Source organism: Drosophila novamexicana, unplaced genomic scaffold, assembly GCF_003285875.2.
Source record: "Drosophila novamexicana strain 15010-1031.04,08,12 unplaced genomic scaffold, DnovRS2.1 tig00000009-arrow-pilon, whole genome shotgun sequence".
NCBI lineage: Eukaryota > Metazoa > Arthropoda > Insecta > Diptera > Drosophilidae > Drosophila > Drosophila novamexicana.
In genome coordinates, this window is record NW_020824766.1 from 2,190,377 (window position 1) to 2,212,339 (window position 21,963).

General features: G+C 41.4%; 5 protein-coding genes across 6 annotated transcripts; 3 read left to right on the plus strand and 2 right to left on the minus strand.

Annotated features, from left to right (window-relative positions):
• Positions 1-2,247: 2,247 nt before the first annotated feature.
• On the plus strand, positions 2,248-5,318 carry LOC115766619 (protein commissureless 2). Of its 2 annotated transcripts, XM_030710618.1 has the most exons (3): positions 2,248-2,664; positions 2,814-3,460; positions 4,443-5,318. In XM_030710618.1, the coding sequence occupies exons 2-3, from the start codon at positions 3,004-3,006 to the stop codon at positions 4,988-4,990; spliced, it is 1,005 nt and encodes a 334-aa protein (XP_030566478.1). In that variant the 5' UTR covers positions 2,248-2,664; positions 2,814-3,003; the 3' UTR covers positions 4,991-5,318. The 2 variants fall into 2 exon arrangements, with proteins under 2 accessions (XP_030566478.1, XP_030566473.1); XM_030710613.1 differs by lacking the exon at positions 2,248-2,664 and having other exon boundaries at positions 2,772-3,460.
• Positions 5,319-9,372: 4,054 nt separating this feature from the next.
• LOC115768821 lies at positions 9,373-18,219 on the plus strand. The gene is made up of 9 exons (XM_030713523.1): positions 9,373-9,415; positions 14,142-14,241; positions 14,297-14,581; positions 14,652-14,787; positions 16,620-16,794; positions 16,919-17,467; positions 17,520-17,616; positions 17,673-17,969; positions 18,027-18,219. Exons 2-9 carry the CDS (start codon positions 14,170-14,172, stop codon positions 18,201-18,203), a joined length of 1,788 nt encoding a protein of 595 aa, XP_030569383.1. The 5' UTR covers positions 9,373-9,415; positions 14,142-14,169; the 3' UTR covers positions 18,204-18,219.
• On the plus strand, positions 10,545-12,398 carry LOC115766640 (glycoprotein-N-acetylgalactosamine 3-beta-galactosyltransferase 1). Its single transcript, XM_030710619.1, has one exon. The coding sequence runs from the start codon at positions 11,436-11,438 to the stop codon at positions 11,865-11,867; it is 432 nt and encodes a 143-aa protein (XP_030566479.1). The 5' UTR covers positions 10,545-11,435; the 3' UTR covers positions 11,868-12,398.
• Positions 18,220-18,294: 75 nt separating the features above from the next.
• Positions 18,295-20,263, minus strand: LOC115768832 (polypeptide N-acetylgalactosaminyltransferase 8). The gene is made up of 3 exons (XM_030713532.1): positions 20,061-20,263; positions 19,228-19,999; positions 18,295-19,166 (listed from the first exon to the last, which is right to left on the minus strand). The coding sequence occupies exons 1-3, from the start codon at positions 20,261-20,263 to the stop codon at positions 18,519-18,521; spliced, it is 1,623 nt and encodes a 540-aa protein (XP_030569392.1). The 3' UTR covers positions 18,295-18,518.
• A 424-nt stretch (positions 20,264-20,687) lies between these two features.
• LOC115765822 (sulfotransferase family cytosolic 1B member 1-like) lies at positions 20,688-21,860 on the minus strand. The gene is made up of 4 exons (XM_030709549.1): positions 21,532-21,860; positions 21,017-21,471; positions 20,891-20,954; positions 20,688-20,838 (listed from the first exon to the last, which is right to left on the minus strand). Exons 1-4 carry the CDS (start codon positions 21,843-21,845, stop codon positions 20,703-20,705), a joined length of 969 nt encoding a protein of 322 aa, XP_030565409.1. The 5' UTR covers positions 21,846-21,860; the 3' UTR covers positions 20,688-20,702.
• Between the last annotated feature and the right edge of the window lie 103 nt (positions 21,861-21,963).

Genomic DNA, 21,963 nt, shown 5'->3' on the forward strand with positions numbered 1-21,963 from the left:
TGCATTTCCAATATATGTTATAATTTGTTATATTTATATGCCGAGTCTAAATTTAAATTTAAAAACAACGTGAGATGCGATTAATTGTCTGTTTCTAGAAAAAGTCGGCGGCAGCTTTATTCATATAATTAAAGCTGCATTCTTGCGATTACGGCAAATGAGGCTTTTGGGCCTGAGGGGGAAACCAAATTTGAGTGGAATGCAAGCGAGGGATACACAATCTGGCTTTATAAGGTCAATTCACACAATCAATTTAGCTATGGGAGGTTAAGGAATGAAATACGTTGTTCAAGATCAAATTTAAGCCGATTTATGAATGTCAGAAGCGCTTGACAAGCCTGCAGCCAATAGGTAAATGACCAACGCAAATGGATTGGAATGATTAAAATAAATATATAAAAAATGAATAACCTATGGAAAATTTGTTGGTCGTTGTGCTGCTGCATTATGCAAAGCAGCGCAACGACTTGGTATTGGACTTGGACCCCGTGGCCAGTGAAAAATTAAGCGGCTTTATCAGTGCCATCACCCGCATGCAAAGACAGAGTCTCGGAGACTCTGCCTCTGCCGCTTGCCCGGCTTCAGTCACCGTCTGGCCGTGGACTCATTAATTTTTGTGGGGCTCAGCACAGTAGTCGGCATTGAATACAAAGCCAGAATGCAGAATGCCTAAATGGCTCATTAGGGTCTTAAATTAAAGCCACTTGGCCTGTGCTAACACAAGTCGGTCAACTGGGCCCCAAGGGTCAGCCCAGCCAGAAGCCAAAAGAAAGCGGCAGAAGACAGCGCAACAAAGACACGTCTTGCCACCAGCTACCGCACCGTACAGGGCTTTATGGGTAGCCCGGGGCAGGGTGGGTACGCGGGCTTAGCTCACCTAATTAGATGGCCATTGTCTTACTGCGTGTGACAGTTGGGCAGAAATTATTGCAATAGGTCTAGCGACAGACAGGCGAGTACCTGGCCAAGATCTGGGCCCATATGGTTAGCCGCAAGAGCCGCAAGTCTTCGCATTAAATGAGCTGCAAAAAAAAAACGTCATCAATTGTGACAGAAGATGCAGCTACCCGGCAAGATTTGCTAATCTGACCCTCGTAATAGACAATCAGCTGGGTTCCCTCCCTGGACCAGAGCCGCAAAAGGGCCTCATCATCATCTTAGTCTGTTGTGCTGATTCATTTCGCTGGCCGTAAAGATTAGCTGATCATGATAAGAATGTTCTTTTGTGCAGTCGATGAGCTCATCATTAACAACAGAGCCAAGCAACCCTTTATAAATTGCAATGGAATTTATCATAGAGGAAGCTTGTTGAAAGGCTATTTCAATGCTTGTTTTCTATGAGAAACTGATCTTATCCTGGATATGTTATGAGTGCATGTGTTTTCTATATGAATTCTTATCGGTATCCTGACAAAAAGTGGCAATGATCAGTGTTGATTTATGTGCGTATTTATCATACATTAAGATAAATGTGAATTAAAAAAAAAAAACTAAATCCAGTTTATGTCCATATAAAGTGTTTGTCCTGAATGACTGACTGATTGATTGACTGACTAACTGAGTGAGTGATTGGTGATGAAGTTTATGACGGAATTCCACCCGCATGTGTGGAAAAATGGCGAAAATGTTTGTATGAAACTTTTCTGTTTACCATCCGATCGGCATAAAACTCATTTTCAAAAATCTACAAAAAAAAGTTAGTGAAAAAGTGTTTCAGCGGATAAAATCAATCTCGAATGCGCCCTTCGTGCGGATGAATATATCATTTTATTTTAGCACAAAATTTACCACGGGCAAGGCCGGGTAATACCCGCTAATATGTACATATATATATATAATCATTTTAATCTACAACTGACTCGTCACATAATTACATATCCATCAAACCCAAAACGAGCAGTTCTTGCATTTTGTGTGCTGTACCAATTGCTGTCTCCTACCTGACAGCAACACCAAACTTGATCTTCCACCAGGTGAATGCATAAAGAATCCGCTGTTGCTTAGGCTTGTGCGCCCACAAATTGCTCTTCAGTCCCGAAATACCGAAATAAGATATCTGCACGTAGCTGTAATTTAAAACCCCACCAGTGAAAAAAAAGAAGAAAATTAAAAAAAGCAACAACTACAGAACGAGAAATGGTCTCAGGCCCAGTCCGAAACCTACAAACACACACACATACACATACACACATACAGACAGAGACACACGCGTATTATCCTACGGCAATAATTTCTTTTCTCAGACAAACGGCCGAACAATACAAATGTAGAGATATGTCATTTGCCAGGCAAAACGAAATCAAAGAACAGAACGAACAGAACCGAAATGAAGATCGATGCTACATAACAGTACGACTGGGACAAGATCTGGAACTGGAACTGGGACTGGGACTGCGCTGGAACTGAGACTGGGCAGGCAACATGTGCGCCGCTTTGTAACGCCAATTATGGGCCCATAATTCGAAGGCATTGTCTGGAGCACAAAAGACGAACTGAGCGAGCATTACACGAGCGAGAAGAAGAAGATCATTTCCCAATACACACACACACACACACATATGCACACGCCTCAGGCCCAGTTCTTGGCGATGCGTAACGAAGCGGCAAATGAGCAAAAGCCGCTTGCTGAGCGCATTGAGCACATTTGAGCGCATCTTTGGCCAGGTAGCGCGCTCTCTCCCACCCTCGCCGGTCGATCGCATGCGTTGCCGCTCTCTCGCTCTTGAGTGGAGTTAACAGAGCGCGCTTGACGATCGAGCCGAGCTGCCTTCGGCTGTGCTCTGCGTGCTGAGCGCTAATCAGTTTATTTGCAGACGTAGCCGCCGCCGGACGTGTGTGTGCAGCGCCAAGAGCCAAGATACAAATACAGATACAGATCGAGATAGAGATACCGATACGGTTACAGTGAAAGTGTGCCGCAGCAAAAGATACTCGTAATTACTGAACGTGATCCGAGTGCGTACAGAGCTAGAACGAGCAGAACACAACGATATATAAGATACAATGGAGGGCCTGCCACGCGCATTAAACTACGAACTGTCGCACGATCTGCATTTCGATCATTTCGGCGGCGCCGCACAACAAATATTAGAGAACGGCAAGAACCCCGCCGCCGCGGAGGCCTCAACACCCACGATCAGCACACTGGATGCGCTGGCCAATAGCGATTTTCTGCAAAAGATTGGAGCCACCATCTTCAACTCGATACAGCTGAAGCATCACAAGCTCAACGAAGCGATCGCACAGAATTCCAGCGAACTGACCATGGATTACGACTTTAGCGCTAACCGTGTGGTGCTGGACAGCAGCAGCGTGGATCAACTGCAGCAGCAGCTGGAGTACGACAAGTTCATGAACGAGGTGTGGATCGGCATTGTGTTCACCCTTATCTTGATCTCCATGGTCTTCTGCATATGCTCCTGCTTCCTGTACCATCAGTTTCGCACCTGGAAACGAAATTGTAAGTAAACCCCAACGGATTCCACAGCTGTGACAAGTCGCCGCCGCCTCCAGAGCAATCGCTTTTTGAATGGGAAGTGGGGTGTGTACTATATATAAGTACGATTAGGCCTTATCAATCAACATCAACAACTTAGTATTAAGTTAAAGGTTTTTCCTGCTTTGGTTGGCATTTATGATTAGCGTCCAGGGGCACGGAAAGTTACACAAACATCGACTGAGGTCTACGTGCTAAAATGTAGAGAACAATTTCAAGCAGCTCTCGGGCGATATTCATGAATGAATCAGAAATGCCATGAAATTGAGAAACAGTCTTGAATGGGAATTATCGTAAGGCTAATAACCAAGTTTACTTCAACTGAAATGCTAATCGCATCAGCTATTGCGAGCCGCTTTAATAGGCCTGAACTAAGTTGGCCTAAACACAAGCTAATGCCTGCAATTAGCTCGGCTCCTACTTAAGGCTAGACACGTGCAAGCTTTAATTTGAATAGACTTTGACTTTCTTTGAGAGCTATTCACACTCTGAATTCTCGTCAAGTTCTAATTTGTTTTTACTGTTTCGGCCTTCAAAAGAATTGGCACATGAACCGAGGCCATGGTTTCTTGTTCTAAACTTTTCTTTTCTTTTTAATACCCATGTTTGCTGTGCAAGCAGAAAATGTATGAATAAAAGTAAAAAAGTGAAGCACAAAATAGATTCATGCCAAGTGCATTTTGTGAGCGGCAAACAGGTTGAAATTAAAATAAATATTAAATGCACACAAATCTATATACAAACTTCAGTGCGGCGTGCCTGTAATTAATATTGTTGGGTAACACATAAATAAAAGTCAACAATTAAAACACTTCATCAAAATACAAATGTCTAAATGGAACTGGATCATTTCTCAAAGCGACTTGGCACACACACACACACACACATGCAATTCGCCATCCATGAAGTCTGTCAACTAATTAACTGCCTTTCTCTCCGTGTACAGATCATAACAATGCCAATAGCTCATCGCAGTGCACAATTATTGATATCGAGGCACTGAAACTGCAGCCCGATGCGGAGGATCCGGTGCCGGAATACACATTGGTCTCCGGTCTGCCCAGCTATGAAGCTGCCTTGGAGTTGCTGCAAAAAACCCCGCAATCGTCGTGCCTGATTGTCTATCCAAGCGTGTTTAATATATTCAATAAGCATGAAAGAGGAGCAGCAGCAAGAGCAACATGTGCAACGGCAACAACCACAACAACAGACGCAGTAGAAGCTGCAACAACAACAACAAGCACATCGCGGTCACAGACGTTGCCTTTGTGTGAGGCAACAACTCCGCTGTTGCCAACAACTACAACAACAACAACAACAGCAACAGCAGCAGCAGCAACATCCACACCCACATGCGAAAGCAATAAGTCCAATTTTGTGCCCAGCTACGCTGAGGTATTTGGCTTTAAGACCATAGACGAGAAGAAGAAATCTCCGCTTGGCCAAAACCAAACGAAAGACGAGACATCGAAAGGCCAAGGCGATAAATGCTAAATATGGCTCTCCAGGGTGTGTGTAACACCGAGATCTGAACTAGCTGGATGGTCAAGATCGCAAAGATACCAACCAAAATGTGCTCTGTGATAATTGTTGCTGTTGTGGCTAAATAGTTAGTTGGCCGCGATTCGATGCGATATGATATTTATGTACTTAGATTCAACTAAGCGCTGTGATTATAGAAAAAGAAGGAAAGAAAGACAACTCGCAACAAATGATATAAACTACCTGTACTTATAAAAATACCTATATGCTCGATAAAGATTTGTTCAGCTTTATTGCTTTATTGTTATTAGCTTCTAAGTAGACAACAATGTGACGCATAATAAATTATACAAATATTATACTTTAATATCGCTAGTCTTCTATTGTTCACAAACTCACCTCAACTGCTGCTATCAACGCCCTTTGCATTCGCATTTATTATTTTGCTATCAATCAAAGTGGCATTCAACTTGATTTGCAGTCGCTGCATTTGATTTGATTGACGCCTGAATCAGAAACCATTCCGAGTCCCTATCAGCCCCATCGTGTCCCGTCAAGGGCTTTCCCAGGCATCTCTTTGTTGAGCTTTATAAATAGCGGCAACAGCTCAACGGATGCCCGACTAGATTGAGATAGTTGCCACCCAAGTAGATGGACGGGCGGACAGATGGAGACAGTTTGACTTTGACATTCGGCAAAGAACGTGCCACGTGATAAGCTGCATAGAGAAGCCAGCTGGATATAGCTGGAAAGAGTATATGCTATTATACACGCTTCTACGAGCACTTGCAATGCAATTGTTCCTGTCATTTGTATTGATAAGCTCGCCAGACTCGGTCCAGCTATGCAAATTTGTTTACTTGTGCTCTGCTCAGCTCAACTTGGACATAAATAATGATGTTACAATGTGTTTTTTTCTTTTTTCGTTTTTCGAAGCCGTAAAGATGTGTGCAACAAATACGAGTAAACAAAAAAATCAAGTCACAGGGCACGAAACGTGCGGCAAAGTGAAAAACAATGTTAATAGATCGCTTACATTTATTGCTCCTAAGTGGTTCGAATAAAACTAAATGTGGTTTTGTTCGAGAACCGGTTTCTTTTCAACTGAAACACTCTGAAATTAACGGAAAATGTAATATCTTTTGGACTTTGCAAATAATTTGATAAGAAATATAGTTAATTTTACAATCAACTTTATCTGTAGGATAAAACATATGTGCCTATGAATCGCAGCATTTGCAATCGAAATGCATTTGAATGCACTTTTAATTTATTTATTTGTGGCTAGGCGTTATTTATTTTACTAACGTATTTTTATCTGCCCAATTGCAATTTCCACGCTTATCTCTGCCGTACGTTTCGCAATTATTATTTGTTTGCTGCAAATGGCAATAACAAATTGCTATGAAAGTCGCGAAAATGCTTGGTCGCCAGCCAGCGCACCTATGGGGCAGGTCAGGTGAGCGCGCAGGCAAATAAAATTCCATAACTATAAAGTGGATGGCGCAAATTATTCACTTTACAACTTAACATTCAACATAGTATTTGCCGGCTCTGAAACGAGTGCAGCCACTGCCACAGCAGCAGACGCACCTGTACTCAGGGGGCAGGGTATCCATCCGCTTGCTATGCATGCGCGAAAAGGTGCCAACTGCCATTTGCCATTTGCCATTTGCATATTGCATATTGTGTGGCAGTGTGTTCCAGTCGCGCAAATAATATATTTTAATTGTAATTGCAATTTATGACAGCAGTAAGTTTATTTGACACTTGATGATATTTTCTATGCATTCTAAGTGGGCAAAAACTGAAATGGATAAATGACTCACTGCCAAAGCCTCCTTTGGTGGCGGGGCTTTAGCTTTCTGTTTCTGTTTATATCGATTGGTGAACTTTTCGCTGTCCCCAAAACAAAGCAAACTTGTCAAACTGTAGAGTGTGCCGCAGTGTGTGCAAATTAATTCATTAGCCGGCATCGATATCAAACAACGCAAAATATGCCAAAAATGTTGCGCATGCGCGTGCCTATCAATGCGTGCCCGGACTATGTTTCCCGTCTGCCGTCATTCATAACAAATCCTCTCACGTAGGCTCCATATACTACCAAAACCGATTAAGTTTCCAGTTCTCGAACCAACATACATACGCATCTATAAAAGCATTCTCTGTCATTTGCCGTGTTGTTACTTTGAGCACAGACTGTATTCTCTGTCAAGAACTTGGAGTTCAGAGGAGAAAAACTTTCGATTGCCGTCTTTCTTCTTTGACAATTAATACATAATACCTTATTACATTAGCATTAAGGCAGAAGTTGAAATATCTTTAAGAAATTGCCAGCTTATGCTCTAAAAAAACAAACCCCGTTCCAGAACTTACTTTTGTTCTAAAAACTCCGCCTTAAATCAATCTGTTAACAGACTTTGCTGTTTCTATTAACAACATGTGTTACAATGAGAATTCTTCAAGTATTTTTAGCGTTTTAGTCTAATAGTTAATTGCTCACAAAACGGGCAAATATTTGTAGTGTGTACTTGAAATAGTTGCTAATGAGTTTCGGTTTATGCTAACTAATTGATCGGCTAATGGGCTGAAGCGTAATGGTTTTATAAAGGTTGCCTTATACTCTGGGTACTGGCTTAATGCCTTAGTCACGCCTTGGGTCTGCCTTTGAAATCGACTCGTATCACAATATCATCTTAAGAGATCTCATTTGCATTTGATAGGGCACGCCTCAAAAAGTTTATTGCAAAAGCAAGAAAACATGTGTTGTCCGGACTGCATATCAAAATATTATACAACATAAACAACATAATTAGCTTACAATTCAAATAAAATGCCCAAATCCGTAACTAAATGCAGATGCCGAGTCCGAGGCAGAGGCAGAGGCAGTTGATGATGGGCGGGAGAAAGAAAGCGCAACCAAAGGGCAAACAATTTATTAAAAAACCATCCACGAGATGCAGATGGGGAGAAAGTTGCCCTGTGGAGTCTGCCAGCCAGCTAGCCAGCCAGCCTAATGAAACGAACAATTTATTAATAAAATGCACATTAGCCCACGGTTTAGGCCAAGCTAAAACTTGGCCTCAGTCCCTCCAACGGCAGCGGTATTTAGTTGAATGAATTTTCAATTAACCGCCAAATTCGTTGGCCAAAGCTCTGGAATAGCTGCAGACGCCCCGCCGCCGACGATGTTTGAAAGTGAAAACCGGTCGGACGACGAATCCGAATCCAAATTCGACTACGTCATACGCAACATTTGACCCACTTTTCAGGAGGTGGCGCAAAAAATTGGCAAGCCAGTTTGGTTGTTTTTTATCTCACATTATTTGCTAGAAGCGGGTGCATAAATAAATGAATATATAGATATATGTATATATGCATACATATGTACAAATATTTATATTGGGTCAGTTTGGTTCGTGCATATGGTATTTTGGCAAATAAATATCCAAGTAAATGCATCTGTAAATATATATAATAAATATTTAATAAATTGTTTAAGCTCGTTGAAAAGGTTACGCAAAAAATACAAATATTGCGTTTTTTGCCAAGGCCCAAGCCTCAACGAAATATTTAACTTAGTTAGCCGCATAAAATGTGATATTATATAATCGAAAAGGTCTTATTAAATAGTATATTGACTTAATTAAAAAGACTATTGACTTGTACGCTGACTAAAATAATTAATATTTATAACATACCTACTACTGTTAAGACCCGATGCATTTATAGACAGTTAATTGAGCAATCGCATATGATATATTGACATTAATAATATTAAGGCATTCCAGAGAGATTTGTTTCTTCAGAGTTTACACATTTCATTTGATTTGAATCCAGCTGTGTCTATCTCGCTGCCTTGTCGTGTGTCAAAAGTAACTAAACTCTTTAAACACAGCTATTTGCATTCGCATTAAAAGTCACACTGCCTCAAAATGTTTGCGACTCGTGTCAGCTTTTGCTTGTTTTTATTTAATATTTTTAAAAGCCTTGCGTTAATTGTGCTTAAATATTCAGCTTTGAAATATTTATCTCTTTCCTTTCGACTTGAGCAAACATTTTCGGAACACACGACGCTGCTGATTTTACATGGCTTTTATTTAACGTTCTACTCAAATTTTATGGCCACACAAGGTGAATGAAAGGTTTGGCTAAAAACAAAAGCTGCTAAGTAAACGTGAATTGATGGGCATTGGCTATAAAGATTTTGCCATTTGATTTGTTTGCCTTTGCAATGTGCCACGGCAAATGTGGCGCTCGAATAAATATATAAAATGAATATTTATTATATTAAAAGTGCAATAGAATATTTTCTAAGAACAAATTCATTTTAATGAAAGGCATGCAAAAAACCACTTAATGCATATGTAACAAATGTAACAACCCGAGCACTCGTGGTATCTCGCAAATAGTTGAATTAATCAACAGATTCAAAAGGTAACTAATTATTATTATTAACAGAATACGGGATAGTTGTAAACTAGTAGCCTGACTTTTAAATATAACTGGCTACTGAATTCTACTACTGGCATTTAGCTAGGTTAATACATGTGGGTAGCTGCAATGCACTGTATACCCTGCATTGCAAATGGGTAAGCCTTGGAACAATGTTGACTTGGCTATAAATGCAGCTGGCAAAATACTTGAAAGTTTACTCACTCGAAATATGCAAATTATCATCTCGGATTGGATCAAGTTTGACATGTAAATAAACGCTAAAAATATCGAATAAATACTCAAGCGCAATAAAGTTCAAATTTATGCTAAATAAGTAAAAACAAAACGAAAAAGTAGATGCCAGTTAGGCATTTTTAAAAACTGTTTGTTTTAGTCAACAAATCAAATTAGATTCAGCCGGCAGCGAAATAAAAGTTCTTAGAACGAATAAAAATGCAAATAAAAGTTAGATGAGAGTCAAAGTTATGGGCATGCAGCAAGATGCTCGCCAGACCTAAACGTGAACCCAACTCATAAAAAATAGAACTATACAGGGAAATTGAGAGTGAGAGGTAGAGAGAGAGGGTCGAAGAAGGTTTAAGAGTGTTGCCAACTGCTAACTGTTCCTATCTCGGCGCTTGCATCAGAAGACATCAAAGCGCAGCATTCGGGCCAAGGGGTAAAGGGTTTCGAGGTAGCTGCAGATACAGACAGATACAAATGCAGACACAGCCACAGCCACAGTTACAGATACACAGATGATGCAGCCACAGATACAGCTACAGCCACAGCCACAGCTACAGATAGAGATACATTCACATATAAAGTAGGTTGCTTGCAGGTTTGTTTTGCTGATAAGCTTCGCGTCGCAAGATTAACGTGTTGCGCACTCCCTCTGACACACGCGCTCCGTCTCTTTCTGTTATGCTCTCTTCTGCTGTGTTTTAATTTTATGGCCCAAAGATTTTATTTTGTAACTTAATGTTTGTTTAGCTTGGCTTGAATTGGATTGGCCGGGCTCCGATTGCTTTGGAGCAGCAGGTTGCTGTTGCTTTAGTTGCCAGATTTCAAGAGAAATACACTAAAGCCGCGATGCTCCGTTTAGTTGGAGTTCGGTTCAGGGATTTGGGTTTTATGGTCCAATCTGGCAGGTCTTTAATTGTATCTATTTGTAGTGCTTAAGCTGTCTGTTTGCTGTGGCAATATTGGACTTAACTAACAACAGATGAGAACAATATGAAGTCGACTGTTTAAGCTGGGATTATATAATATTTACAATGCAAAATAAAAGCGAACATCAGAAGGGCACGATCCGCTAGCTTTTATTGTATTGGTAACATATTTTTAGCATTTGCTTACAGAATCAGCTCAAACTAGTTGTGTTAATTCTAAAAGTTGTATCTTAAAGCTGCCACCCGTCTTAAACTTGATCCAATTATCATTTAAACTTAATTTAAATGTATGTAATTGCCCATCAAATCGGATATGCTCTTGAGTGCACGCAAATCATTCATTGACTATTGCAAAATATTATAAGAACAAAATATATGCCAATTAAAAACAATGTAGGAAATTAAATTATCTGACAGCTTAGCTGGGAAACATAAGACTTAATCCAAGCAGATAAAAACTATAAGCATCATTATAATGGGTTATTATGAGGTTCACTTGACAAAGTTCAATGTTCTTTCAACAAAGCACAATTGTTTTGTTATAAAAACCGAAATTAAGGAAATAGCTCAGCCATAAAGGAAAGCCGGTTTGCAATTTACGGTGTCTGCTTCCGTAAGAATCTGCGAGGGAACAACACGCCACACTGAGCACATCGCCAAGCCCAACTAACTTGGGTAGGAAACTAACTGAACTTCTGATAACTTAGACGAGTAACCAGCTAGAATTGGAACCTATATCTGCATGTCAAATTTGTATGTTAGGTCTGATTAATTTCTTATCATATGTGCTGCTCTGCTGCTCTAGTGGGTGTCATTAATCACAAGCCCATTTAGTATAGTTGTCAGCAATGGTTTCGCATAGACGTGGCTTCCATGTGTTCTACATCTGCATTATACTCCTGCTGCTGGTCGCGCTCTACTGGAAGACCCAGGCGAAACTGAAGGCCACCAGGGTGGGGCGTATTGCCAAGAGTGGGTCATTAGCAACACAATCTATAGTCGCTGACCCACTCTACGATAAGATTCGTGTCCTTTGCCTGGTGACCTACAAATATTGGTACACCGATGCGGCCAGGTATGTGAAGCGCACCTGGGGCAGGCATTGCAATGTGCTGCTGCTGGTTAGTGGGCAGGCGGATCTGGAGCTGGAGCCCTATGTGCCACTGGTCAACACAACAGACAATTGGACGCTGGTGCGGCAGGGCCTTATCTACGCGTTCGAATACTACCAGCACGATGTCGATTGGTTTCTCAAAATCGGGGACTGGAGGTATCCATAACTTTATTTAAATTGTGGCATTCATAAATTGCCGGCTCACTCTTTGTCATTATTTTTTATCGCTTGCATATGTTATGACATTCAAAACATTCGTTTTACTTCTTTATGTGCTGCCCCCCACTCCGGTTGCATTTGACTTTTCATTGATAAAGTTATCAGCCTCTGGCTATGGGTTTACGGTTCCGTTCCGTTCAGTATCATTATTTTCATTCTTTTTTCTCGTTTTCTTGTGCTTCCTTTGCTGCTTTGTGGTTTGGCTCACACAACGTTTCCTTTATCAACTGCGCCACGGCAGCAAGGAAGTATCTTTTGAGAGCAGTTTTTATCTGTATCTGCCTTTTGTCGTCATATTCAGGCAACAACAACAACAACAACAAGTATATGCATATGCGCTTAGCTGATTGCACTCCAGGGAGTTTTTCTTTCATAATTGGTACAAATTTTGTCAGCTCTTTGAAATTCAAACTGAACATTTTCCCAGACCCAAGTCGCAGTAGATGAAGATTATGTTGATTAGCAAAATGCAAAACTACTAACTGAAATTAAATCGAAGAATATACATATATTAAAAGCTATAATTATATGCACATTCGTTTCTTAATCCATTTATTTAACGTTCAGCAAATGCAAATATTTTCGGTTGAGTTGCACATTGACACAAATAAAAAATGTATTTATAAGTATAATTTACAAGCGAAATTATTATCATTTTATTGTGTTTTTCATATAAAGAGCATTTCAAGATTGAACATTCATTTTTTCTATAAATAATTGCAATGCAAAATGCAACAAATAATGTAGCATTCATTTCTAATCTGTTTTAAATTTTTGTATATTTTCTGTAAAATAAGCGACGCTTAAGATTAATGTACTAACGACGTCATATTCTGCGCTTATCGCTGACATTTTTATTTGATTATTTTTTATTATATATTTTGTCGAGGCAAAGTTAGTGTTAAAGGGTCAATTAAGTCTTAGTGCGCTGTCAATGGATGCTTCGTTTAATTTATGCCGACACACATAATTGGAAATTTATTACAAGTGATGTCAACACCACGAGAGATAGAGATAGAGAGAGAGAGAGGGAGAGGGAGAGGGCGTTGCTGAGGGAATATGAAATATCGAATTTAATGGACCTTGAAATGGGGCGTCTTGCCGACCTATCGACTTCTAATGAAAACATTTTTTCATATTTTATTACCAAAGCTTATGCGCTCATTCTTAAGCCTTTACCAGTTTCTGGGTTAGGGGCAAGGCCCCCAAAATCGTTGTGCAAAATTTAATTAGCTATATTCATCGCAACTGAGCACATACTCTAATGAAACCTCAAACAAATGTGCTGCGAACCGGTTCTAGTTTGTTATATGGTGGGAAAAAAAATACATCTAACTAAAATCAAGTGTAAGCACCTCACCTTATCGGCATTATCAACTATTATTTTGGCTCTTTGTTTGGCAACTAACACACACACACACACACACATACAATTAGCCGCAGACACACCTCGAGCTGACGTGTGTGTGTGCATAGAATTTGTTTAAGTGTACGCGTGTTAAATGTGTTTTTTTTTCTCATTTTATTATTATTTTTAGTTTTTTTTTTTATTGTTTTCTTCTTGTTTAGTTTGTTTACCGCGCACATTTGCGGCTTGAACTTGGCATTGTTTGCATTGGGTCGCCATTCATTCAGAAACGGATATTCGGATCTTCACTTGCCGAATCTTGTTGACACGGTTTTCAAATAATAACTGTTTGCATTTGGCTTTACGTTTATTTGTAGTTTTTATCTTCGATGTCTTACCTATGGATTTCTTTGTATGCACAACAGATCAGCGTTTGCAATATTTGTGAATATGATTTTGTTGGCTTCAATGGAGAGTTTGTTCTGCCGAACTATTCCGCTGAGAGTTCTAACTGAACAAGCTCAAATGAACTGAAATTAAACATTTTTATTATTTTTTCATAAGTCAATTTAATTGGGCTAAAATAATAGTTAATTTGTAGAACTTATACGCTTAAAGTTCCAAGTGAAAGAATTCAAAAATATTGAAACCTAACATTTGTATAACTATATGTTCTCAAAGGTAATTCGAATCAGATAAGCTTAGGATCCTTAATATCTTATTATATTATAATAATGAGTTTATCATTTCACCACAAAATTATTATGCCCCTGTAGAGGTAGCTATACCCCTGTTGTAGGATAGATTGTCCTCATGTCTTATTATATTGTTTTAATATTATTAAATAAAATATCTTTCTATTTGTGCCCACAGTTTTGTAGCCGTTGAAAATCTCCGCTATATGCTTCAAAACTTTTCTGCCTCTGAACCCATTTATCTGGGCTATGAGCTCAAGTATCCTGGCACCAACCTGGTAAGTTCCACAATCTAGCAATTGACCTACCAAGTCTATGAATACTTCTCGCTAGCCCTTCAACTATTGGAAAAGTGGCTACGTGCTGAGCCGAGAGGCCTTAAGGCGTTATACAGTAGAGGCCGAGAAGCCAGATACGAAGCACTGCATGAAAATGCAGGGCTTCACAGAGGATTTGGAGCTTGGACGCTGTTTAATGAATGTGGGCGTGGTCACAGGCGATACTCGGGATGAGTTCGGTCACGAGACTTTTATACCGATCGTAACAAGCGAACTGTTTATAAAGGGCTACGAGTATATTCCCTGGCTACGGAATATGAGTTGGCACTCCACGGATTTGGTAAATATTGCTCATTATTGTATTTTGGAAAAATCTTTTGAAGAATTCTTAATTTAAATACTTACAACAGCATACGGTCCCCATATCAAGACGGGCAATTACATTCCAGGTGTCTTATCCACCCAGAATATTTGATTTATATTACTTTATGTATCATGTACGTATTTTTGGCAAACCTCTGCGCAATTCCATGGAGCTGTTGTCTTAATAAAGGGACCAAAAACTGTCGCAGCTGCCAGTTGGCTATAAATCGGCCAAAGTATTTCCGTATTTCGGATATTTCAATTACGTGTAGAGGGCAGCATCTTGGGTTACGGCGACGTTTACTTCCGTGTAACCCACATATCATCTATCATCTAACTACTTAGCTCAACAGTTTCTCACATAATTCATGCCACATACGGGTCCACAATCTCAGCCCACATACAAACACACTGACACACACACACACAGACAGACACACGTGGATTGAGATACGTGTTCATCAATGAAAAGTTGTCTCCCTGTCTAGCCAGGTCTTCGTTTTCCTAAGCCCTTTGTTTCCATTGGCTGCCTGCGCAAAATTACTTCCGTTTTGTTGCAACTGCAAAGTGTCATTGTTGCAGCATGCCTGGCACTGTCTTCGGGCTCGGCATTCGAATCGCTATTGGAGTCTCTTGCCAAAGGGCGAAAGGCAAATTGTATGCAATATTGCGCATTTTTCTGCCGCTGCTCCGGCTGCTGTTTCCTGTGCCTCACTGTACTCGTGTGTGTGTGTAGGCCTATTGTTTACCATTTTGTGCTGCCAACCTGTTAGCCAACAATGACAACTCATCTGGTAATTTGAGCACGTAAATGGAGACATTAATGCCCTATATGAACAAATATCGCTTACCTTTACTTATATTTATACGTATTTTTTTGACAGTTTCACGTGAATCGGCTCACATGTTATTATATAAGTTATTGTATCGTGTGTTGTTTTTATTTTTTGGGTTGCAAAACACCTTCAAATCAAACAATAGCTGACATTTGTTATCTAATGCGACAGTTATCTGTGTTTTTTTCAACGGAATTTGTAAAGATACACATGTCTATGCAAATCTGGCATACATCTCAGCGAACTGACTGATGGCTTAATAACATCCAGAGCGCATGAAATGCCTAACATATTGCTGTTTTTGAGGGGAGTTGAGTAGAGTTGAGGGACATGAAGATAGTCAGCTTTTTATCTTCCGTAAAAATCAGCATTCTCTTATATCAGCTTACGTCTTAACACTTTCGTTACCAAATCGCAATTTTTCAAGATAAGTTCGGTAAATGAAGTAATGTAACTATGTATTTCCATTACTTTATATAAAAATATTCCATAAAATACAGCAAGTCAATAAACTCGACCTTTCCGGTGTCAAATTGCAGATTATCAGGCAAGTGAAGTAAATTAAAGAAAATGTAAATGTAAATGTTTCGTTCAGTTATATTCTTCGCTCTCAAGCCTTTTGCAATCAAACTGCAGTTTTTGGGAGGAGTTGAGTATCTTTAAAATCTCTTAAAAAGTTTACTCTTAAATGTAACTACATGAATTCAAAAGGTCAATTCTTCGATTACTCATATAAACAACTTCCTTAACCCTTTCGTTACCAAATCGTAGTTATTGAAGAGAAGCTCAGTTCAGTGAAGAACATTAAAATAGTAAGCTTTTTAAATCTTTAAAGCTTCCATAAAATTTCACTTCTTCGTTCACCTTTATCGACTACTGTTTACAAATTTCGTTAGCAAATTGCATAATTTCATGGGAAATTCAGTAAGTGAAAGAAGTCGACTATAGTAATCTCTTTAAATGTAACCCTATGTATATTCCGTCTTATATAAACTCCATAAAATTTAGCATGTCACTATTCCGTTCAATAATGTAAACTTCGGTCTTAACCCTTTCGTTACCAACAACTCTCACTGTCAGCACTCGCTTACGTTGCCATGCTTTCAACACCTTCGCCAGCTGCTGCTCAGCCCATTAGGTACATTACCAATTCAACATTGGAGATATTCCTCCCAATAGCTCAACCCGCCCAGCAGCTGACTAGTGTTGCGCCTTTGGCTCGTTTAACGCTTCCCGCATTCAACTGCACTTGTCAATTCTCAATTTCAAACTGCAAACGAAGCGTAACCAAAGTTTTGCATCAGCTTCGACTTGCGCGGCACGCAAAGGCATTGCCCGAGACAGCTCCCGGCAGGTGAGTTAATATTTCTAATTGAAAAAGGCAATTTGTATGCGGCGAGCCAATCGAGAGTTGGGCTGAGGTGGCGGAAACCGAGAAACTGAGACAGACAAAAGCACTCAATATAATTAAATTGTAGCCAGTACAGACCACAAGCCACGGTTCACAGCCGAGACAGCCGACATATCATCATCATCATCTTTCGAGCTGATTTCAGTACCAGTTTTAAAATGAGACAGCTCTTAGGCACGCGACGCTTCTTTCTGAGTGGCAAAAATAAAATTAGCATCATAAATCCGTGCAGCGGCTACTCTGCGATGGTCTGCTCCATACTCCGTACCATCCAGAAATTGGCGATTCTCGGACTGATCTGTCTGCTGGTCATGATGTTGCTGCAAAGGGCTCCAGAGCCAAAAGCTGCAAGGGCTGCTCCGCCAGCAGCGCGTATCTTTTGCATTATCTCCACCTACTATTATCGGCAAGAGTCGACGGCGGTGCATGTGAAACGCACCTGGTCCAAGCACTGTGATAAGTATCTATTTGTCAGCGATGATGCCCACGAGGAGCTGGAGCCCGCCGTTTTTCTGAATTTGAATGATAAATGGATGCAAATGCGTGCTCACTTTGAGTACGTGTACAAATATCACTTCGACGAGGGCGATTGGTTTCTCTATGCCAATGATGATAAGTACGAGCTGAGCTCTACGACTAAGTCCGTCACTGACTAACACTCTTCGCAGCTTTGTCGTGGTGGAGAACCTACGCTACATGCTGCAGCCCTACAGGCCCGAGGAGCTCATTTACTTTGGCTGCAAGATGCGCAATGCCGCCAACCAGGTGCTGACCCAAACTGAGACTATACATATAAGAACAGCTTTTCCCTCTACTTTCAGACCTTCATGTACCAGCGATCGGGTATTGTCTTTAGCAGCGCTGCACTTAGGCAATTCGTCCTGAAGGCCATGCCTAATGAGACCATCTGCAGCTCAAGCCCACAGGGCGACGCCGCAACTGAGCAATTGGGCCGTTGTCTCAGCAATGTGAATGTTCTAGCTGGCGATAGCCGAGATCACTTGGGCGATCACCGTTTTATACCTTTCGTATTAAAAGAACACCTGGGCAGACCACTGAATGCATCGCTGGAGCATCACAAATACTTCCTCGATCGGTTCTACTACGATGTGGTCGATGTAAGTTTTTTCCGGCCACTGAACCACTTTTTCGGCTATAATAAAATCTCTTTTTAGCTCAACGTGCCAGCCTCTTTGCGCCTAATTTGCACAAAATTCGAATATATGCCACATATATACAACTTTTATTATCTAACGTATCAGGTGAGGATATTTGGAGCCTCCGAAGCGAGAGCATGGAATGAAAAACTCGAAGGAGTCCAAGCCAAATCCAAGGTACCACATCAAAAATAAAGCTATGCCGTTAATCAAACTCAAAGAGGAATTAAGTAAATTTTAAATAAATTTTTTATTGTACTTACAAAATGCTCTATTCGGCAATGGCCGACTAGCAGATACCCTGCACCCAGTCTCTGAGATCGGCACGATAGACGTACAGACAGACAGACAGGTAGAAAGCTACCCATTTAGTATATTTTCCATGGAGACAGGGTATTGTTAGACTTATTAGAATTACTTGCCAATTATTTGTAAAGCTAATGAGTATCTTCAAATCATGGTCAGGTAAAAGGTCTTGCAGTCAGTCAATCAGCCCTTCTTTGACTTCTTCTACTGAAGTAAATTCTTCCAAAAGTCCTCCAGCAGTTTCTCATTTGCATATCCGAACTTCCATTGCTGCCGCAGATTATTGGTATCACAGATATTGGCAACCACCTTGCGCTGTTCCACTAGAGCTTCGAGGCAACGTTGCTCAGCTCTGTTCTGGCCATGGATAATCTGCTTGGAATTGGGGTCGAAGGACCAAAACTGATTGCCAGCATGATGATGACATTGCCAGAGCCAAATTTCAGCATTTGGATGCTGCTGGTGCAGCTCCAGGCAACGGGAACTCGAATGTAAATCACGGAAATGGCTCAAAGACCACTTTTGCTCCAACTTGGGATACATGAGATCCTCATCGCAAGGCAGCAGTTGCGGATGTTCCGCAGTCTCTGTTCGCTCCAAGCACAGTGTGGGCGCCGCCAAGCTTTGCACAGCGCCAAAGGCGTAATCCAAAGGCTCGTCCATTGGATACTGCTCCAAAAAGTCGCGACCCAGGTGATCCAAAAACCATTTGAAACGCTTACAGTGTAGACGCTGACGTAGTGCCTTTTGCTTCTTCAAAGAACCCACCTTGATGTGGGTCAAGTGCGGCATATTCGCATAAAGCTTGTCCTTGTACTCATCCAACCACACCTCAGCCACACGTCTGTAGTTCTGGACATGGGAATTATGAGATTAGTCACTTGGTCAAGTCTACTTTCTTGGAGGGCCTTACCCTAGCTACCGCCTTGCTACCACTTTCGGTTTTCATGTACTGCGCATGGAAACCGCCATTCCTGAAGAGATGTCCCACTCTGGAGCAAGGCACCTCCAGCAGACGACCACCGCACAGCCATATCTTGAGGCTCAGCTCGAACTGTTCCGCGCCCCAAATGCGCAGTCCTTCATCATAACCACCCAGTTGAAAGAACCAACTGCGATCTATGGCAAACAGACCTCCATTCATGATGGGATTGTCATGTGGCGCAGGCAGCGCCTGCTCCTCCTCCTTGAGCAGCGGCAGCTGCACGTAGTTAAAGTCCCAGTCGAAGAAGCCACGCGATGGCTTGCCGCGCCTATAGGCAAAGGTCTCATAGTCTATGGTATCCACGACGGGTGTGCAGCAGGTCTTATTGTTCTCGAGCAGCGGTGCCAACAAGGGCTCCAGCCAACCCCTAGTGACCTCCACATGGGCATCAAGAAATACGAGAACTTTCGACAGCGCCTTCTCAGCGCCCGCCAGCCGCGCCTGCATCAGGCCCAGCTGCCTTGGCAGACGCTGCTGCTGCACCAAGCCCCGAAACTGCACGTCCAGAATTCTCGCAAGGTACTCTTGCTTCAGGTCACTGCCATCATCCACCAGTATGATCTCTCGCAGTAGGCGCGCCGGCGTTCTGCTCCTCAGACTGTTCAACGTTCTTATCAGCACACTCGGCTGTTCGTTGTGTTGGGTGATAATGACACTGATAGCTGGGAGCTTTTCCAATGGGTACTTGAGCTTTTTGCAGCTGTCAACAGTTAGCGCAGTTGATGAGAGTGAAGCTCTTATACTTGGCTGCCGCGACTCACCTGCGATGCCGCATATCGAAAAGCTTACGCGCCGGCGATATGCGCTCTGAGAGCCAGGCATTATAACCCGTTTCGCGCTGGCTGCTCTCCATGGCCAGCAGCTGCTCAGCAGTCCAGTTGCTCTCCGCCGGTCGACCTAATGCGCCCAGACCGGCCATCACTAGCGTCTCCGACTGAATGAGCTCATGTGGCGTTGTTGCCATCTTTGGGCCAAATGCTGCTGCTGCTGTTGCTGCAGCTGTTGTTGATGTTGATGTTGTTCTGGTTGTTGAAGCTTCTGTTTTCGTGTCCATTATGTAGAGATAAATGATAACATTGCAAATTACAGCGAACAGCAACAGCATTAAAATAGTTTTTTTATGCCTTAATAAAAGCTCACGGCCCAACATCATAAAAAAAAACACTCAACACGAGTTTAAGCGGCTTAAACCGCGCACGTTTCGACCAAGACTGAGCAGCTAAAACAAATTTAAGAGCCAAGCATGTATCTTATACACGCCAAATGTCATCTTATACGTTGTGAAAGTTTATAAGCTGTCGTTATGCGGATAAGAAGATTCAAACAGAAGCTTGGTTATTGCAACAAATTTTTATTTAAATTGATTGAAATTATCTTCTCAAGCCAACATTTTCAAAATCTACTTATAGGTCGCCAAATATATCCGACTCCCTAATATCGTACGCCTTCAAAAAATCGCTGGTCCATTTATCAAGTTTTTGCCTTTGTAAGGCACTCAGCTCATCGTTGTAGGAACCCACAACTCCACGACGCATGAATCTAAAACTCTTATGTTAACATTGATTTGTCGAGAATCAAATTTTGAACTTACTCAAAGTCCTCGGTAGTATTTAGCCTTTTTTTGATAAGGTCCGTCACATTACTGTATTTGCTGCCTGAAATAAATAATGTGTCCATTGAATATGCATTTATTTTGGAAACTACTCTTATATCTTACCCTTCATATTGTCAAATGATAAATGCTGCAGCAATTGTTCCATTTGATTATCTTTAACATCATCCACAGATAAAAACTTGCATAGTCTCTTAACGACAGCTCTTAAATCCCGCTTCATTTCCTCATAGGTTACAAAGAAAATGTTGGGTTCGTTGCGCATTCTCCAAAAATCCACAATATGTGACCAGAAGGAGGTGTATAAAATCTCATCCTTCATAAACTCATTCACAAATGTATCCAAATCGCCCTTCCACATTTTGATCCCATTCAAAAAATGATACGAGGAGACCACAACATCCTTGGGATTGCGAGCCACATAGATTATTTTACGGCCCTGCTGCCAGACTTGCTGTGGCAACAACTGAGCGGGCAAATGGGATTTTATCAAACGTGGACTGACCATCTCCTCGCATGCTGTTATCGTATCAACAGACAGCGGAATGGTTGCTGAAAATCTATAAGATGAATGAAACCGGGATAGTAATGTGCAAACAAAATTGTGAATCGCGACTCACTCTAAGAAACTACTGCGTTCCGTTAGATAGCTACTCTTGGCGGCCGTAAAGTTCAGCTGATTTAGGAGCAACCACGCCAGCTCCTGCATCCAAGTGGTGCCGCACTTCATAAAGGTTACCACAAACACATCGCTGTCACGGGTCTCAAATGCATGGATACGCTGGGCGTTCTTCATATAGCGTTCCGGCAGCGTGCAGCTGCGACTGCTCCAATTTTGCTGCAGTGGCAGCCATTTGCCGACCGCGCCATCCATGCAGCGTATCCGGACCATGGGCAGTGTGGCCTGCGTCTGAAGAGGTTCGGTCTCGTACATGACTATAGCCGGTGCACTCCTAGGTTGGTTTGGTTGTTTTAATAGCTTAAAACTATATTTAGTTAAGAAAATGCTATCAATTATTTTTTTGTGCACTACTCGCTAGGCAAATAGATTG

Coding starts and splice junctions, on each gene's coding strand:
- LOC115766619 (XM_030710618.1), top strand. CDS start 3,004: ATGGAGGGCCTGCCACGCGCATTAAACTACGAACTGTCGCACGATCTG. Junction 3,461..4,442: donor TCGCACCTGGAAACGAAATT/GTAAGTAAACCC, acceptor CTCCGTGTACAG/ATCATAACAATGCCAATAGC.
- LOC115766640 (XM_030710619.1), top strand. CDS start 11,436: ATGGTTTCGCATAGACGTGGCTTCCATGTGTTCTACATCTGCATTATA.
- LOC115768821 (XM_030713523.1), top strand. CDS start 14,170: ATGCTTCAAAACTTTTCTGCCTCTGAACCCATTTATCTGGGCTATGAG. Junction 16,795..16,918: donor CCCGAGACAGCTCCCGGCAG/GTGAGTTAATAT, acceptor ATTAAATTGTAG/CCAGTACAGACCACAAGCCA. Junction 17,468..17,519: donor CTCTATGCCAATGATGATAA/GTACGAGCTGAG, acceptor CACTCTTCGCAG/CTTTGTCGTGGTGGAGAACC.
- LOC115768832 (XM_030713532.1), bottom strand. CDS start 20,263: ATGGCAACAACGCCACATGAGCTCATTCAGTCGGAGACGCTAGTGATG. Junction 20,000..20,060: donor TTCGATATGCGGCATCGCAG/GTGAGTCGCGGC, acceptor AACTGTTGACAG/CTGCAAAAAGCTCAAGTACC. Junction 19,167..19,227: donor GTAGCAAGGCGGTAGCTAGG/GTAAGGCCCTCC, acceptor TCCCATGTCCAG/AACTACAGACGTGTGGCTGA.
- LOC115765822 (XM_030709549.1), bottom strand. CDS start 21,845: ATGTACGAGACCGAACCTCTTCAGACGCAGGCCACACTGCCCATGGTC. Junction 21,472..21,531: donor GAACGCAGTAGTTTCTTAGA/GTGAGTCGCGAT, acceptor TTCATCTTATAG/ATTTTCAGCAACCATTCCGC. Junction 20,839..20,890: donor AATACTACCGAGGACTTTGA/GTAAGTTCAAAA, acceptor TAAGAGTTTTAG/ATTCATGCGTCGTGGAGTTG.